The 19491-nt window shown below is 39.5% G+C and overlaps 3 protein-coding genes across 3 annotated transcripts in view; all 3 read right to left on the minus strand.

Annotated features, from left to right (window-relative positions):
- LOC307058353 (uncharacterized protein C7orf78) overlaps positions 1 to 4549 on the minus strand; it is a gene marked incomplete at both ends in the record, with an annotated part of 31878 nt that extends 27329 nt beyond the window's left edge. Inside the window, 1 exon segment of the mRNA XM_079711820.1 lies at positions 4529 to 4549. Within this exon segment, the coding sequence (XP_079567946.1) occupies positions 4529 to 4549 (21 nt within the window).
- Positions 4550 to 6065: 1516 nt separating this feature from the next.
- Positions 6066 to 7332, minus strand: LOC307057885 (STE20-related kinase adapter protein alpha; the record flags this gene model as incomplete). The annotated part of the gene is made up of 1 exon (XM_079711196.1): positions 6066 to 7332. Exon 1 carries the CDS (start codon positions 7185 to 7187, stop codon positions 6066 to 6068), a length of 1122 nt encoding a protein of 373 aa, XP_079567322.1. The 5' UTR covers positions 7188 to 7332.
- Positions 7333 to 12508: 5176 nt separating this feature from the next.
- LOC307058177 (taste receptor type 2 member 2-like) lies at positions 12509 to 13348 on the minus strand (the record flags this gene model as incomplete). Its single annotated transcript, XM_079711589.1, is given in 3 exon segments — positions 12509 to 12757; positions 12761 to 12952; positions 12956 to 13348. Coding segments are annotated over 3 exon segments (834 nt in total).
- Between the last annotated feature and the right edge of the window lie 6143 nt (positions 13349 to 19491).

Raw genomic sequence — 19491 nt, forward strand, 5'->3', positions numbered from 1 at the left:
CCACTAAGGAAGACAGTGTGGTGGCTCCTCAAAAGTTTAAAAATAGAACTGCCATATGAGCCAATAATCACACTTCTGGGTATTTATCCAAAAAATTGAAATCAGAATCTCAAAGAGATATCTGCACTCTCATGTTAATTGCAGCATTATTCACAACAGTTAAGATACAGAAGCAATCTAAATATTCATTGCTGGATGAATGGTGTTGGAGGAGGTCATCGTGAGGAAGTGACCACCAGTTGACCCGTGAGCTGGACCTAGGCAATCAGACGTCCCTTACCCCCTACCCTGTCCTTAGAATGTGTGCTCACTTGCCTTTCCTGCTCTAGAAGCTGCCCAAGGACACAGCCTTGAGATAGTAATATGGTGCCGAGACTATCTGGACTGTATACGTGACTTCACCCAGTGAAGTCCTCTCTATAAACTTTTTAAATTGGGGGGGCGGGGAGCGCGGAGATCTACTCATCTTGGCAGCCACCCAAGACAAGCCACGTGTGTAAGTTCCTTTGCTTCTTAAACCTGCCTACCTCCCAATCTGGAATGGTCTGCCTCTGTCTTCCATCTCTCCTTGCCCTCCATGTACAGGGGCCAGTTTCAGATTACACCTGTGCAGCTCCTGAGGAGGTTGCAAACTAACAAATGGATAAAGAAAATGTTGTATATACACAAAATGGAATAGTATTCAGCCTTAAAAATGAAGGCAATTCTGCCATATGTACCAATATGAATGAAGTTGGAGGACATTATGCTAAGTGAAATAAGCCAGTCACAGAAGGACAAATACTGCATGATTCCACTAATATGAGGAAATCTAAAATAGTCAAACTCACAGAAACAGAGAGTAGAATGGTGGTTGCCAGGGCCTGAGAGGGAGGAGGGATGAGGAACTGCTATTCATCAGGTATAAAGTTTCAGTTATACAAGATGAATAAATTCTAGAGGTCTGCTGTACAATGGTGTACCTATATTAATACTGTGTTGTGCACTTGAAAATCTGTTAGGGGGCTAAATCTCACGTTAAGTATTCTTATACACTTTTTAAAAAAGCCGAATAGAGACAAAAAAAGAATGGTGCTTAATATCTGAGTGAGAAGATTAGAAATTCCCCAAGTGTTCAAAAATATGTTATCCTCTGTCGTTCATTAATACATGAAAAATAAAGGAGAGTTGATGAATAGGGAGCCACTTACAATCTCTACAAAGTTACTATAAAATAAAGTTAATCACTAAAATAACACACCAGTTAACAAAATATGTGGAAATAGGATTACTATTTCCTAAGCAATGCAAAAAATATAAATTAAATAATAAAAATATGTTAATTTCATGTTTCTACATTATACAGTAAACAATAGGAAAGTCTGCATAGAAATTAAAAGGGTTTATAAATAAAAGATTTTTAAAAAGAAAGGTTGAGAGTTTGTAGGTTGGCTGTACCCTTCCAAGATTCATCCAGAGGGGAGAGCATGCTGGCCCATATTTGATATTTTTATTTTCATTATCATATCTATCTAAACTTAGAAGACTGATGCATGACTTTTCATAACCTGCGCCATTTAACATATAAACCATTAATTAATTCTTACTCTCATCTAACTTTCACCAAATCACCCTCAGATGATCATTTGGCTTTGCATGTACAGTAGTCTACTGGAAGACAATGAGCTAGAAAAAAGATATGAGTTAGTTTGGTTTATTTTTCTCATAAACCAATAAATCTGTACGTTCTGTTTTTCATGTTGGACTCTTCTGAACCTGATTAATGTGACATCAGCCCTGACCTACATACTGACCTGGAGCTGATGAAAATCAAGCCCTTGACAGTCAGTTGTTAATTTGCTCCCAGTATATGCCTTATTTTATAACTCTCCTGCCTCATTTATGACCCTTCACATTTCTGTAGAAATAAATTTTTAAACTTCTGAGAAGCACTGAAGGCTCAGCCTTGACTAAAATTGTAAATATACCTATCTCCTGCAGGGCTCTGAAATCTGGTTACATGAGCAAAGAAAGCACATTAGTAGACTGATTCATGGTCAGGGTTTTGTAATCTCCTGCCATGAAAAGACATGAAGATTGATGGTGTTGGTGAGACAATGAAGTGTCCCACCAGGACATACAGCTGTGAAGAAACTGACGAGGAGGGTTATAAACTGGAAGAATAAGAATAGATCAAGACCTCAGGAGTCTAATTGATATAAAAAACAAGTATCATGGCAGTAAGAGAGCTAGACAGCCATCAGACTAAGAAGCTGTGATTGCAGAATGCATTGCTGGTCTGGCCCTCTTTTTGACTAGGTAGCTGGGAATGAACACGCTCATCTGTCACCTTATTGCCACTAAAGCTCCCATCTGTCTCTCTCTGTATATGCCTGGGTCTTCCTGACTACCAAAAATTGCTACTATACGATATTTAAACTAGTGAGAAATTATCTTTAATTTTGCATGATACTTTATTTTGTCCTTATGAATTTATTGTTACATATTATTCCTTGAATAATATGTGTGTAAAATTAAGCTTCTATAGTATAATATATGAATCATGCATTAGCATATGTCATTGTAGTCCCAAGACACCCCAACAGAAAGAAATCAACTGGAGATCTAGTTGAAAGATTGAAGACTGTGATGGCAATATCACATTATAATCCTCACTTTACATGGAAAAAGCTAAGGCACAGAGAAATACAAAGTCATAAGATGTGTAGCTGAGGAAGTCAGAAAAAGTAAACTAGCAATATTCTCATTCAGTCAAAGATTTAGTGGTAAATGTTGATATTACAGAAGCTATATTTTGGCCAAGATGTCTCACTGGAAATAAAAGAATGGCTTAATCTGCATTCAGTAAGCACAGTTATTCTCCATCTATGAAATTACACTGGTCTCAAGGATCAGTTTAAATGCCACCTCCAATAAATGCATTCCCAAATCTATCAGGATTCATACTTCCTTCTTAATACAGCAATGGAACTTGAAGTTACATTTTGGCTTGTACCTTGTATTAAAGTTAGGTTACAACATCTGCCCCCAAATTAGAATATAAAATTGAAACAAAGATTTCTATCTTTACAAACACTATGTAGGGTTCTGCATATTTTAGGTTGAGTCATGTGAAATTCCTTTTATTCAATGATTTTTCTACCTTACAAAAATGCAAACTTTAAATGGTTCAACAGTTTGAATCATTTGGCAAGCAATTGGTTGCCAAATTCTGGAAATTACAGATGCTCCTTTTTTGAAACTGTTATCTAAAAGCTCAAATACCTAATTATATTTTTTTTCTAAATTTGCTTACATATCTGAGTTTAATTTTGTAACCCTAAGTATTTGGGGAGATAGACAGAGAGATAGATTGATATAGATATATACCTGATACCTAAATGATGCCAACATAAGAAAAGAGCATTGTAAAATATTCTGCTATTAAGATCACAGTGAACTCCTTAGACCACGAATTCATGCACGTTTGTAGGTTTATAAAGAAACTCAACACTTTCTTCCAGCTGGGCTTTCTCCTTCTTAACATATTTCATGATCTCCTATTTATAATATTATATATAAAGAGATTGTTTCTCTCTTAAATGAATTCATCTCATATATCTTAACATAAAACACACAGATTCCAAAGACAGACAAATTGACAAACTGGAATAATTCCAAATAAACACAAAAAACAGAAGCATTCATTAGAAAATCAGTAACTTCACTCACCATTTAAAACTGAGAGTTTTAATAAAAATGTTTACGGCAGTATGTCTCAGCAGATCTTTTCTGCAAAGCCAAATGAGACTAAGCAAACAGATAGTTTATAAGGGAAACATTTAGCCTTTGCTTTACAAAAGAACTTGAAGTATATTTAAGTGTTACCCACCCTGGTTGCTAAGAAACAGAATTAATTTTCTAAAGGAGTGAGGTCAGAGTAGGAAAAAAGAGTGAAAGCAGGACCTCTAATGTTGCCTAAAACCTAGCAACAAAGCAATAACTCCCGAGCTCTTTTTTGAAAGGTTAGAAAATCAACATACTACAAAACTCAATACTCAGTAAATGTCAAGAGAAAAAAAGAGAGAAAATAATTCCACTCCAGTGCAGTTTTCCTAAATGTCTTGACAATTTACTTTTCGTATTTGTTTAGTAATCTTTTTTGTAAGTCAACATGAGTTGACATTTAATATAAACATAATTTGAAAAGCAGTTTCAACTCTTTTATTACCTTGGGTTGAAGAAGGTTTGAGTTAATTTCCTTAATGTTCACTTTATAAGGCAAATGAGTATTACAAGTTCGTCTTCCTAACTTATGGCTTAACCTACTGATTTCTGCAAAATAATTTATGGAGAAAGCTTTCTATTTTTATTGATCAAATCCTACACTCAATGATAATATATATCTTGGTGAGATTTAAAAAAAAATAAACTTGTAGAAAATTTCAAATATGTACCAAAGTAGACAGAATTGTATAATGAATCTTCATGTAACCATCACCCGGCTAAAAAATTTATCAACTTATAGCTCAAATTGCTTTAAATATACCTCCAACTTATCTCCCTCCATTCTTCATATTATTTTGATGCATCATATCAACTTATCAGTAATTATTTTAGGATGTTTCCACTAAAAGATAAAAACACTTTTATTTTAAACCTGAGCATTAACTTCTCTTTTCCTCATATTTTTCTAATGAGGTGTAAAATTTCCTGAACGAAGATCTCTAATGTCTGGAGTCTTTTGACTAGCTTAACTATTGTTTCGTCTGAAGTGAAAGTTCGCCACTGGATGGCAGTGCATTACTTATAATTTTATCCCAGTTTGTAAACAGAGACTCAAAGATAAATTTGCCTGTACTATTTTCCCCAGTATTCAATTTCACTGTGTTTTTTCCTTGGGGAAATGACAGTAGAGTTGGGTTTACTCAATTTCTTACAGTTTTGATATAAAATTAACCTATCTTTATGTTGATTGTATTTCTCTTTCTCTTTGCACAGAGATGCATATGATTCTTTCTCAAAAGCATATGTTCAAAGTGCCTTTTATATTTGGTTCACTACTATTGTTTGTGATGCCAAAATACATATGATGTGGCCACAGATTTCAAGAAAATTATAAATTATTGGCTAGAAAAGATACAAACCTATAGGAATACATTTCAAGACAGGTACTAAATGTCAAATGATCCGTCCTGACAGTTACTCTCCTGGGAAATTAATGAGGGGTAGGTCCTTGAAGTTTAAGAACGTCTCTGAAAATGTCTTAGAGCAACTAAGACCTATTCTAATTCTTTTTTTTTTTTTCGGATTCTCTGGAACTTTTAATTTGTTCTGGCAATGAAACTAACACGGCATAAGGACTCAGGCCCTCAGATTAGGCAAAACATTATGGCCCTTGGAGGAAGCACCAAGGCGGCCGGCAGGAGTCAGTAAGATGGACTCTTCGTGGGAAAGGAATGAGCTACAAAGATGAACCAAGGGAAGGTTTCAGGTGTCAGGGCCCAAGCAAAAAGGGGGAGGAGGATGGATTGCCCTAGCCTTAAGCTAGTGCTTATAAAGAAACAATACCCTTGCCCTCAGTTATTAGGGAGAGGTCCGAGGGGAGGGGAGTCTTATTGCTTGCCCCTCTGGACCTACAGGGTCTGAGAGCAGGGGAGAAGGACGCAACTAGGCTGGTAGGAGAGCCAGAGTGGGAAGAAGTCGCACCGTTCCCTGGGTGGGTGAGTCAAACCCTGGCCTTGGACTTGAGCCGCCACAGCCAGAGCAGCATCTATTCCTTCTGAAGAGGTCAGGTCACCTGAGCTCACAGGACTGGGAACGTCAGCTTTCCGGCCCCTACCGATCCCTGGTTGTTGGGATTCCCTCGTGTCTCAAAAGCCTTTGGAGCAGTAAAAAAAAAAAAAAAAAAAAAAAAGTTTCCTTCCAGGAATTTCTTTCCCAGTCAGTAAGCAGCCTACTCTCCTGGCAGAAATGTCCTTTCTGCTCAACCTGCCCCCAGGAGGGTGGGAGTGCAGCCAGCCCTCAGGAAGGGTCCCGGAGGCTCACGCAGCCCAGGATGGAGAATGTGCACCTTCTTCAGAGGCTCAGAACTCCCAGTCGTCCACCTCCAGCTCTTCCAGGTTTGTTACCAGGCCAAAGATTCCACTGTGATCCTGAGACTGGCTGCCTTCAAAACTGGTGATGGGGGTGACAGGTCGAAGTAACTCAGGCAGAGCTTCTGAGGCACGTCGCTCGATCTGCTTGAAGAAAGAATGGTTCAGGAGGGTGCTGGCACTAGGTCTTACATCCGGGTTGCGCTGAAGGCACTGCTCCACAAAGTGGTGGAAGTGGGGTGAGAAGGTGCGGTGATAGGGGTGGGACGGCGTGTCGCCATTGGAGGTCCTGGGGGGGCTGGGGGCCAGGCTGTCACTCAGGCCAGAGTTGGCCGCTGAGCGCGAGGTGCTCATGGTCAGCTCCTCGGCAGGGATGGTGCTGGTGTCCAGCAGGCAGGGTACGGTGCCGTTCAGCTTCTCCAGCAGCATCTGGGTGGCAGGCATATCCTTAAAGGGGACGTGGCCATTGGCTAGTTCACAGGCCGTGATTCCCACACTGTAAATGTCAGACTTGGCATCGTAACCCTGAAGATTCTGCTGGAGGACCTCTGGGCTGAGCCATGGCAGAACCTTGATACTGTACTTGGGAAAGTCGTGGACCACACGCTGCCGCTGCCCGTGGCTGATCATGCTGAGGTTGCTGCGTAAGCCAGACAGGTAGACCTTCCCATCCGCTGAGATCAGAACATGGCTGGCTTTGACGCTCCTGTGCACGTATCCCATGTGGTGGATGTAGTCCAGGGCCTTGAGCACCCCCTGCAGTATGTAAGCAATCGCCAGCTCATTCATGCCGTCCATGAAGTGTGTGCAGATGAGGTCCTTTGCAGAGCCGTAGGCCATGAATGATGTGACAACCCACAGCTCATTGTCTGCAATAAAGGTGGCTCGATATGGCAGGATATTGGGATGGCTGAAGAGCTTAGAGACATGGAGCTCCCCCTGCAAGAACGTCACCATCTCATTGGAACAAGCTTCTAGGTTAATCCTTCGTACTGTCACATACTCTCCCGCTGGTTTGTACCTTGCTAGGTTCACTGTCATCAGGTCCTCAAATCCTTTGCCTATAATGGTGAGTAGCTCATAGCACCCTCCCTCTGGCAGAAAGCTACTCATGATCTCCTGTTTAGAAAAGGATGCTATGGACTCTGCACTCGCCTCATTGGTCTCCAAATAGTTCCAAATCTCTTAAGCCCTCAACAATGAACTTTTCCGAGACCCACCGCCTAATTCGCTCTGGTTTACTTACAAGAAAAGACATGAGTTCCTAACGTGTAGACCTACTTCAATGTCAAAAATTTAAACCTGAAAATGAGGGGGGAAGAGGAGAGGGAGCAGGCGCTCGCTTCTTTCGCCCGGCAACTCTGCTCCGGTGTCTCCGGGCCAGGCCCAAGCCTATTCTGCTCTCGGGCTGCAGCCCCTCATTGCGGGAATCGAGAAGAATTCGGGTGAAAAGGGGCCCGTAGAGGGCGAGGAGGGGCTCAGGATGGCCGCTCTGCCGGAGGCCCTCCCCCGAGGAGATGGAATCGGCGTCAGGGCAAGGAGGGACCGATCCCTGGAGCGCACCAGGCGGCCCCGCCAGCCCGGTACCTGGTCCTGGAGTTAGCAAGCAGTCCCGACCCAATCTCAGCTCCGCCTCCTTGGTTTAAGGCCGCGTTGCCGCCAGGCCACTTGCTGGGAGGGAGGTACGCAACGTGCCATGTGCAGTAGAGGGACCCGGAGAGGTATTCTAATTCTTGACAACAGCAAAGTTCTTAATAAAAAGGAGAGGAAGGGAAGATGATTTAGATGGGTGGACAGCATAAAAGCTACTTTAATTCTCTTTAATGCTTTCATGAATGCTTTTCAAGACGTTTCTGTTAGGGAAATACTATTTCATGGTTAAGTGACTCAAGTTATATATAGAACCATCCAAAAATCTCCTCTTAAGTAGATACTTTGAGTGTATAATAAATTTTTACTGCACATGAATATGTGTGGGATGTGCAAGGATCTGTTGTTGCTCAGCTTCCACAAATTTAGGAAGGTACCCTGTTGTGGAAAATAAAAACCTCCACACTCTGACTTTTATGTCTCCTGGTATTAAGGAATATGCACATTTTTTCTTTACTTTAATATAATTTTATTATCATCTCCAATATCTAGGGTTTTTTTCTTTTAAAAATAACAAATTAGGTATTTGCCCTCTGGTCTTTGGAATTTGGGGTATCATAAAAAGTAACAAAGCATCATCTTATCTCTGCAAATTAGTATCCTTTATTTTTCTGTGCAGAGATGAGGGGAAGAAAATTAAAGCATGAGAGTGATCACCATTTAAAAGTGAAAAAGAAAATGTCCTATAGTGTCTTCCCTTCCTTTCCAGCTAATCTCTTAAGCTGAATTCCTTGGCTCCAGTTTGGGGGAACTTTTTATTATTGTCTCCTAAGGGTCAGTCACATAAGCTATCCCACACCACCTCTCACATCTTTGTTCACCTGAATTATGAGCCACACTTAATTTAAAGTAAAATTCTGGAAATTAGAAGAGTTTCTATTTTTTATTACCCATCACTAAGAATTTAATAGCTTCTAGTTGGAAGGCACTGAATGCGCACATTTTTGAAAAAGCCACTTGAATAACATATGTTTATACAAATGAATTAAAGTGTACTGTAGTAATAATCTTATCACGTAAATGTAGTTTGAAATACTCCATAAATTAACAAGTAAAATAGGTTTTCAATTATGCTCAGTATAAGAAAATAAGAATGAGGGAGTTTCTTGGGCAGAAGGAATAATATTAATGAATGCCATTATGTAGCTGAACAGTTTTGCTTCTGTTTTATCTCCTCCCTTACAAAAGGGAACAATTTCTACACTGAAAATAGCAAACATGAAGAGGAACAAATTGAAGCTTGAGTTAGATGAGGAGACAAGATATTATACTTATTTACATGAATTCAGGTCCATAAAACCATAGGAGTTACACTTCAGAACAAGGAGAGAACTGGCAGTGGGAAATGAGGTGGTACCCTGTGAAACCTTGTTGAGAGGACAGAGTTATATGAGTGGATATTGGAGATTAGACACACTTGAGTTTACCCTTCACACAGGTGGGCCTCTTTGTGAGTGCCACCTAACACGCCACACAGTGTGGGTTAAGGAATGGATTTTATTGGAGTAACAGCTTTACAACCAAAGATCAGAATAAAGGGGACTTGAGTTCTCAGATCTCCTAATATCCTCTAGGTGGGGAATGAGGACTGGGGCACACAGTTGAACACACGGTGGATGAACATTCTGGGTGACAGGAACTCTTCCTGTTGCTCTCCTGTTTACAGTGCAAGTCTGAGAGCACCTTTATCAGTGGGGATGTGGGGAGCAGAGTACACTGACTAACAAGTTATCTGGGCACCAGCCTTACTGAGTTTGGATGCCAGCTGTTCACAGGAGTGTCTGGGAAAGCCAGCTGCTCAGCGTTTGGTGACTTTGGGGACCTGTGCAAAGTTGCATTCCTATATTTTGAGGAAAAAAGCTAACAATGCAGGGGGAAGCTGAGATTAGAAGCAACCCCTCTCATCAGAAGAGGGAAGACCTCCCAATTCTAGCTGTCTCATTGTCCAGGCAGATCAAGGTGAGCTGCCTGGAGCATCTTAGGAGAGTCATGCTTATCGCACTACAGAACCTCAATCAGTTCTACAACAGGTTTTCTAACAGACAACTGGTGAGTACTCCAGGGAAGTGGGGCTTTCTTTTCACTATTAGAAATGGAGATCAATTCACCATAGATTTATCTACAAAGCAGGGCTGTGTATGAATAAAAGAGGCCTAATCATATGGGATGCTTTCACACCGTACATAAATTTGGCTGCTCTGCACTGAGCCTGAGACTGCCTGGGTCATTGTTATTGATGTTCATAGCTTGTCTGTTGATTTGTGCTGTTTTCTTTCCTCCCATGGGACTGCTCAAATTTACCATGGTTAGAGAACTGCTCCTTCAGTTATCCATGTTCAAGTCACACCAATTAAAACATGCCCCCTTGACAGAGTGTGAGTGATGTTTCAAAGAAGGACTTATCCATTCCACATTCACTCACCAGGTCAAGCACTACGGTGCACAACACCGTCCCACATGTGAAACCAGTGTATCAGTGACCTCTCCTAAGGACCTAGGCAAAATGGTAAACATTGCCTTCTCACCTCTTTCTACCACACCCTTCAGCCTCTTGGTGCCTTCCTTCACTCCCATGTCACATACTGCTGTCCTTTTGTCATCCTCTGGTGGTTGGGAATTCTTGTTTTACCACCTCATTTAGTCTGTTGCCTTTTTTTTTTTTTTTTTTTTTTGCGGTATGTGGGCCTCTCACTGTTGTGGCCTCCCCCGTTGCGGAGCACAGGCCCAGCGGCCATGGCTCACGGGCTCAGCCGCTCCGCGGCATGTGGGATCCTCCCAGACCGGGGCACGAACCCGTTTCCCCTGCATCGGCAGGCGGACTCTCAACCACTGCGCCACCAGGGAAGCCCAGTCTGTTGCCTTTTATAGCATTCTAAAATACATGTTTACTCTCTTGTATGCCTAATAAAAATACTAACCCTGTTCATCATTTCTAAACTTAGTATACTTTACCTCTTTTCTCAAAGTACTGATAAAAAATTTTAGTTCTATTTGTCCAACTTCAAAACAGTAGAGAAATGTATTTAAGAATAATTAATAATCTACACGTCTTCCAGAGTGGCAACTGAAATATTTTCTTGACTTAATAAAATACTGACTAACTGATCTTTGCTATGTGCCACTGTTCTAGGTGCTTTACACTTGTTAATACACTCAATCTCACAGCAACCTTTGGAAGTAAGTACTTTTATTATCTCATTTGACAGATGAGGAAACAGAAGGAAAGAGTCTAGTGACTTGCTCAAGGTTATAGAGCTAATAAGCAAAGTGGGTGTAGGCATGTATAATGACCTCTCCAAACCTTAATTTCTCAACTGTAAAACTGAGATAATTCTACTGCCTACTTTACAAAGTGTTCTGAGAATGAAATAAAGAACTGTGTGTGGAAATACTTTGTAAAGTAAAAAAAATTCACACATACATGTGCACATATTCACACACATATCTAGTCTTTTTTTTCCCCACCCTGGCAACTTTTAATCCATTTAAATTACAATTTATTTACAATTAAAATGACTACCTAGCTTTTTATTTGTTTGTTTAAGAGCCAGTGAGGATTTCACAGATTCAAACAGATATCCTGAGATGTAAGATATTACAAAAAATATTTTCTTCCCCCAAGCAACAGAATTGAAGATTTTAAAAGAGCAGAATCAATTCAAATCTAGCAACAGATTTCAAAGCTTTTACTTTAGATCTCCAAGTCATTTGCTGCAGCCATACCTCAGACAATATTCCTAGTAGGAGGGAAGTTAAAACACCAGTTGAATGATTTCCTGCTGGGACTTCATTGTCAGCAACCTCCCTCACATCCTATTTCGGTATGACTTTCACACTTCAGGGGGTTGAAAAATGTTTCTTCAACTCGTAAAAAAATGGAGACCCTACATTGTGTATTTATATGCCAGCTCTGTTTGCACCTTATCATTTATCAACCTGAACTAGTAACTAAAATCAAAAGCAAAATAAGACTTTAATCTGTGTATCTAGCAAAATAAGACTTTAATTGGTATATCTGAGTACATTGCCCTGACATACATACACTTTCAACATATAATTTGCATTTTTAAATAATTACACTAATGACCCTCCTTGGAAAATAGTTATGTGCAATCAAATAGCCAAATTATTATACTGTTTTAAGTCTTAGACTAAATCAATGTGATGTTGCTCATCTAAACCAGAAGATTCTCAATGACCTGGGAAGACAGATAACAGAATTACTTTGGTCAGCCAAGTGAAGCCTTAGTATTTTTTTTTTTTTGCGGTACGCGGGCCTCTCACTGTTGTGGCCTCTCCCGTTGCGGAGCACAGGCTCCGGACGCGCAGGCTCAGCGGCCACGGCTCACGGGCCCAGCCGCTCCGCGGCATGTGGGATCCTCCTGAACCGGGGCACGAACCTGTGTCCCCTGCATCGGCAGGCGGACTCTCAACCACTGCGCCAACAGGGAAGCCCAAGTCTTAACTATTTTTTTCTGATTTCTAACACAACTGGCACTCCAATGCAAGTACTAGTTATCTATACGTTACTGTCATACTATTTTTAAGTACACAAGTCCTGGAAAAAGAGATATCTTAACCATCCAACATCAAAATTAGTGCTTCCAGGGGAGAAAGAGAGAGAGCACACAAAACACATAAATAAACAAAAACAAAACACAACTCCATTGAAACCATGACAAGGAAGTACAAAATATTTTACATTGATCCTCCTCTTCATTGATTCTTCCTGAGGCAGAGAAGTCTCCTGATTGGTTGTTGGAACTTAGAATTACTCAAGATAATTATAACCGAATGGCCAGAGGGATATATGCTGCCATTATGTCCTTCACCACAAAGAAGTACTGACTCCCATAAGGAATACTGAACGTCATATTTGCCATGAAGGCAGCAATATAAGAAATAAAGAAGCAAAAGAATGTTATCACTGATCTTAATGTATTAATATGGGCTTCAGTGCTGGCGTTTCTAAAATCAAGAGGTCCATTTTGCATCCGATGAGTGTGCTTATAGAAATGAATAACGTTAAGAGTTCACATCACAGATATGGCCAGAGGAAATATTAATGCCAAGTTGACAAGAAGCACTTCATTGATCTGCTTTGTCTTGAGTTTAGTCCTCTTTAGCATGGCATCCCTGAGGACATCAATATCCACATTTTTAGGGTAATCCACCTTGACACACAGAGCTGCAATGCTCACGGAGGTCAGCAGGCTTCCCAGAAGCAGTCAAGGCATTAACTTTGAGATCCTGAATTTCAGCCAAAGAAAACAGTACTGGGTGAAGTGTGTTATCTTGAGGCAGTAAAATACAGAGAGACAGGTGGCAAACAAGAGACTGACAGAGCTGAAAAACATCCAAAAAAAAATCATTGCTGTACCATAAATTTTTACTCTATAAAAGAGTGGAAAGAACATGAGAAAAAACTTTACCATTAACACCATCTGCAAACCAAGTCTAGACATCCCTATGCATATGAAAAGGAGTGGCACTGGTGTTAGCTTTCTGCTTTTGACCAATTCATTACAGTTGATGATTATAAGAAATCCATTTACTGTAACCCCTGTGATAAATTCTGCTGACATGAGGATAACATGAAGACGAGCTGACAAAGAGGAGGCCATGTTTCCTACCACAAATCTTAGCTTTTCCTTGTGGATGGTGTCAAATACCTCCTCCACATGATGTTGCAGATAGAAACATACAGCACTGAGAAATCTGACCTTCTGCCAACTTCTGGATCGCAAGTAGAGTCTAACGCTAGACTTTTTCCTTAAGGAAGAAAAACTGAGGGAGTACTTTTTAAATCTGGTGCCCTGAATTTGAAACTGTGGGAATGCAAATCCAAAGATCTGAATGATGGTTAAGTCTTCCAATTACATCCCAGTAAAAACTGCCATATTGGCATTATTCAGTTCTCACGCTTACTCAATTATGCCAAACATCTGATTATAAATATTTTTTTTTTTTTTTTTTTTTTTTTTTTTTTTTTTTTTTTTTTTTGCGGTAGGCGGGCCTCTCACTGTTGTGGCCTCTCCCCTTGCGGAGCACAGGCTCCGGAGCACAGGCTCAGTGGCCATGGCTCACGGGCCCAGCCGCTCCGCGGCATGTGGGATCTTCCCAGACCGGGGCACGAACCCGTGTCCCCTGCATCGGCAGGCGGACTCTCAACCACTGCGCCACCAGGGAAGCCCTATAAATATTTTTTATTTAGGTTAATACTATGTCCTTTTTGTCTTTTGTTTTTTCCTAAGGACAAATGGCACATTCTTGGGACAGACAACTATTTCTTATTATTGGCACAAGTATCCAGTCTCAGATGTGACTGTTTCTTTTTTCCCCTCATAATAATCATTCCAAGACACTTTGAATGAATCCTTCCTGATCCTCCACCCCGACCCCAGCCCCACAAAAGACAATTTTTTCTTCAGACTTGAAAATCATTTCCTGGGACCTAACTTTTTTTTTTTTTAATTAATTTATTTATTTTTGGCTGCGTTGGGTCTTCATTGCTGTGCGAGGGCTTTTCTCTAATTGTGGCAGCGGGGGTTACTCTTCGTTGCGGTGCGTGGGCTTCTCACTGCGGAGGCTTCTCTTGTTGCGGAGCACGGGCTCTAGGCACACGGGCTTCAGTAGTTGTAGCACGCAGGCTCAGTAGTTGTGGCTCGCGGGCTCTAGAGCACAGGCTCAGTAGTTGTGGTGCACGGGCTTAGTTGCTCCGTGGCATGTGGGATCTTCCTGGATCAGGGCTCGAACCCATGTCCCCTGCATTGGCAGGCGGATTCTTAACCACTGCTCCACCAGGGAAGCCCCTGCAACCTAACTTGGTATAAGAATCCTTCATTACCCTAAATGATCTCTCATATTTTCAGTCTTCTTGGTAAAATGCTGACCTAAGGGTCAGCAAACCCCAGTGATAAAAGTAGTGCATATTCAATCCACATGCTTACATCATGTCTGCTCAGGCTGAAGAATATCCCTTCAAAAGGTAGATGGTACAGAAACTTCAAACCACAAACAGAGGGTGTAATTACATAGGCGTTAAAATGATTTTCCTCCCTTTATTGCAAAGAGATGTTCATATAACCTTGCCGAAAATTAGTTACATCACATGCAACGTGTAAATAAATCGTTACTACTTCATAACTAATATATGGTGCTCAAACTGTTTAGTTCAGTGGCTAGGTCATACTAAGCACTCAACACATGGTAACTACTTATTAATACTATTAAATGTCTTATTTTATTTACCTCAGCAAGAAAATATTGATTCTGTTAATATTTTCGATAAGACAGTTGAAATGTTTTCAATAAGAAATAAGATTATAAAAGTATAGAAAATAGAAAAGCAAAGAACTGGACTTGCCACCCACTGTCCACACCATTCATGGTTTTTAAAGCCTACTAGCCCATGAAAGCACATGTCAGTGCCACCTGTGTAGCATTCCCCTGCTACCATCAGGTGACCTTCCCACCCATTTTCTATACATCACAGATATCCAAGATTTATCCCATCTCTATCTCTTCTAAAATGCTTGTTTTGTGACCTGTACATCAGTTTACCTTTGGTGCCTGGACTTGCCATCTTCCTTGTCTACAAACCATGACTTTGTCCAGTGAATGGTATTTGCCTTGCCCCATCACCTCTAGGGTCTATTCCCAATTCTAGGTACAGGTGAAGAAGCTTCATCTCAATTCCAGACTCTAGACCAGTGTCATGTTCCTGGGGTGAAGGAGAAGAAATGGGATTTGTACAGTATACAGCTTAGTGTCCTAAATTACCTCTCTGAGACTGGGTTATATTTATTGAGTGATGGCATTTAAAAGGATATGATAACTGGATTGTTATCGTATCTGACTGCATCTGGATGTGATGGGACTAAGGCAGCAAGCAGCAAATAAAACTTAGTAGTAAGCATTCAGTAAATATTGTTACTGAATTTTTATGTGGAAAATGAGACACAACTCAGTTCTGGAAAGGTATAGAATTTCTTAGGATTCATAAAAACCTTACTGGTAGAAGAAGTGAATCAGATTCCATCACAAAAATCCCCATTTTATAGAGAAGGATATTTTGGAATCCTAAAGACTAAGTGACTTATTCAAGGTTTAAATGAGTAAAAACTGGCAGAACTTGTGTAGATCATTTCAATTTTCTGATCTTACATTTCCTCATAAGCAAAACAAGTGAATAGGAAAAAATGAATTATCTACAATTTTGATTTGTCAACATTTTCAGACTCATCTTCTGCCAAAATCTTGAAAGTTTCTTCCAAAACCCTGAATTAGTTGAGCTGCCTTTGCATGAGCTTGGTCCCACATAGGACACAGAATAAGATTTCTTGATCCACTGATTAATATATTGGATTAATATCCTGTTTTTGAGACAACTGTTCTCAACTTCTCCCACCCCAGCTGAGTCATAATGTTTATTATAATTCTACTTTGAAGGTCTTTCCATGTGCAAATTATAATTTGTGTCTCAGACAATCAGTGAATGAGGAGGTAGAGGAGAGCTCAGTTTCTCAAAGAGACTGTGTAATTGAGGACTTCACTATCTCCTTACCACATCACAAAAATTCAGCTTTTACTGTACCATGGAGCAGTTTAAACCAACAGGAAATTAAGGATGCAATACTTTTGAAAATTGTATAAAGCTGCAAAATGTAAATAACTGCTCTGAACTGGTTGAATATGACATATATGTATCTAAGAAAATAGAATAGAGGCAAATTTGGGAAAGGGACATTTTAATTTTTTCATTACAATTGAGTAAATGTTAAATTATGTAACAGAAGCAGACCAAAGAAGAAAGGCTTATAGTCCAAGAGTCAGAGAGAATTAGAATGGTGTACTAATAAAGGAAGACACATGCGTTCTATCTCCATCCTGAAATGGACTGTAGCCCACCTTCAGATGTGTAACATTCCTTGTAACATGCATGTAATCAGGAAAAGTAGCTCACAGCAGAAAATGTGGAAATAAAAATAAATGTATTCCCCCAAATTGAGATATTATAAAATAATTTATAAGTAAGTGGGGTGTAATTAAATAATACACTTTTACCAAAATACCGAGTTCAAAAAGCTCATTTAATTTCTTAAAATTTTCTAATATTTTTAGAAGATAGAATTATCTCTATTGTAGAGATAGGAAAATATGTCTTGACATGTTAGATAACTTACCTAAATTTAACCAGACAATGCATGACAAAGGTAGAAATATGTTTTGATCTCCATATACACAAACTGATACACTTCAGACACACTTAGTCACACTTTCTACATAGTTGAGCAATTTCTTATTCTGAAATATAAAAAGAATACAACTCCAAATCATAGTTCAGAACACACATAATAACAATAAAATAATCATGAAAGCCTGATATTATTTAGCCAATTTTGAAGACCAAATTGTTTCAATACATTTAAGTAAACATTTACAGTGTTCAGACATTTTGACAGTGATCTGTGCCTTCTTCAGTGTTTTTCTCCCCCCAATATCCATTTTTTTCAATATCTATTTCACATACAAAGTGATCCTATTCCAAAACAAAACCCCTCTATACCTTTATATTTCTGGAGGCACTGTGGACTCAAAATGAAAATAGGTAGCAATTTGTAGGAGAATGATATATTTGTTACTATTTTCCTGATCTTTCCAAGGATAAATTCTTAAAAGGAAAGATTTAGAGCAGCTAGAAACCAATCAGCAATGAGTTAAAACTCCAACACCATCATTTATCTTCTTTAGCTTTACTATGACAGTTCAGGCTGTCCATGATACAAGATCAATTTCTGTCCTTTGGGTTTTTTTTTTTTTTCAGGTCCTTTGTTTATGAGAGATATCAAAAGCTTAATCAAACAATATTTTTCCTTGTCTGAGATCTAGCTGATGCTACCTTGAGACAACATTTGTAGAAAATAAAAAGCTCTGTGCTCAATTTTAGTGATACTGACATTTCAGAATAACTCCTAATGAATTGAAGTGGTGATATACGAACCTTTCAGAAGATCATATGAAGCAATCCATCCACCGTGAACAAAAAAGTAGCACAAACTTTCCTTGATTTACATATGGATGTGATCATGTGGGCTGTCTGTGCTAACTCCGAGAAAAAACAGAAAAACAGATTATGTTCAAAGCAGTATGTGTAAATTGAGCTTTACCCTAAAAGGTATCCACATATAAAAATGTCAACACTTCTAGGAGACATTATTTCTTCTGAACCCAAAATATCAACCTAGTATATGTATGACTGTGACATCCAAAAACTAGTGAATTAGAAACGTTTCCTCTTCTAAGATTACATGCATAGTACATTTGTGTGTGTGTGTACAGCAATATGTGTACTTACATGCTGCTGATTCTGCCCCTTGGAAATGTAACATAGACTCTAGGAAACAGGTTAACCAGCTGATTCTAAAGTTTGAATACTGGATTTTTGGAATTGAATTTTTCATGTGGGCTAGATATGTGTTGCTTCTTTTAAGTGCATATATTCTGATTCTCTAACATTTGGCTATCACTGGTAACAGGTAGAGGAAAATGGCGGGAAAATTCTTTTTTTCTTGTGGTATGCGGGCCTCTCACTGTTGTGGCCTCTCCCGCTGCGGAGCAACAGGCTCCTGACGTGCAGGCTCAGCGTCCATGGCTCACGGGCCTAGCTGCTCCGCGGCATGTGGGATCTTTCCGGACCGGGGCACGAACCTGTATCCCCTGCATCAGCAGGCGGACTCTCAACCACTGCACCACCAGGGAAGCCCAGCGGGGTGGGGGGACCTCTTGACAGACTTTATGTATTAATGCTAGAGCAGTTCTGTCTCTAAGTGAAGAGGAGTATATGTCCATTCACTGTAAATCTTGCAAATTAACATACAATGACCATTTTGTATCAAATCAGTCAATAGTTAGCAGTAGCCAATAAAATAAATATGACAAATTATAAAGTGAGCCTATTTTTCTTAGGAAGTTTAAGAATATCTGTTAAAAAGGTAACTCAATATAACCATGGGTTCTACAAAAGTGAAAGCGGAGTCTATGGTGAGTGTCTCATTCTCTATCATTTGTATTAATTATATGGTCGTTGGCATCTTAAATATTACCCCTGTTGTCACACCTGTAGCTTTGCAAAGGTCTGCATCTAATCATCACATTTTGGATTAAGGTTAATATCACATTTAGCTTGAGAAATAAGAATCTAAACCTATGATATCCTTTATGCAGTTCAGCAGGTATCAGCATGTGAACTGGTATCAGCCTGTCCTAGTGCTTTCTAGAGTTCAAATCAGATTCCCTTCTATCCTACTCTGTCTCGTAAGTGATCCCTGACATCGACACATTACTTATGAATAAATCTTCTCAGTATTTTGGCATAGGTCAAGAGAACACTTAAAAATTTTGTTTTATGTAAATAAGTGAGATGGTGGGTCTTTTTACTAATACATATTTACATGTATTATCCAGATTTTCACTGGTGACAGTAAAACTTAATAGCCATGGTGCTTTATGGAAATATACTTTGAAAAGTTAAAAATACCATATAAACATAGAGAAGCATTATTATAGATGAGTTAACTATTATTATTATTGCTTGCCCTCATAATATAAACATGTAATCATAATTTAAATCCATTATTAAATTTACTAGTCCAATAAGCTGAAATACTGAAATAATCTTTGGTATGGAAAGAGATCTCCTTAGCTGAGCAAATATTCATGAAGATATATGGATGCTTTGTGCCACACACCTCTATGTCTATGAAGA

This window comes from Hyperoodon ampullatus, assembly GCF_949752795.1.
Source record: "Hyperoodon ampullatus genome assembly, chromosome: 9".
Lineage (NCBI taxonomy): Eukaryota > Metazoa > Chordata > Mammalia > Artiodactyla > Ziphiidae > Hyperoodon > Hyperoodon ampullatus.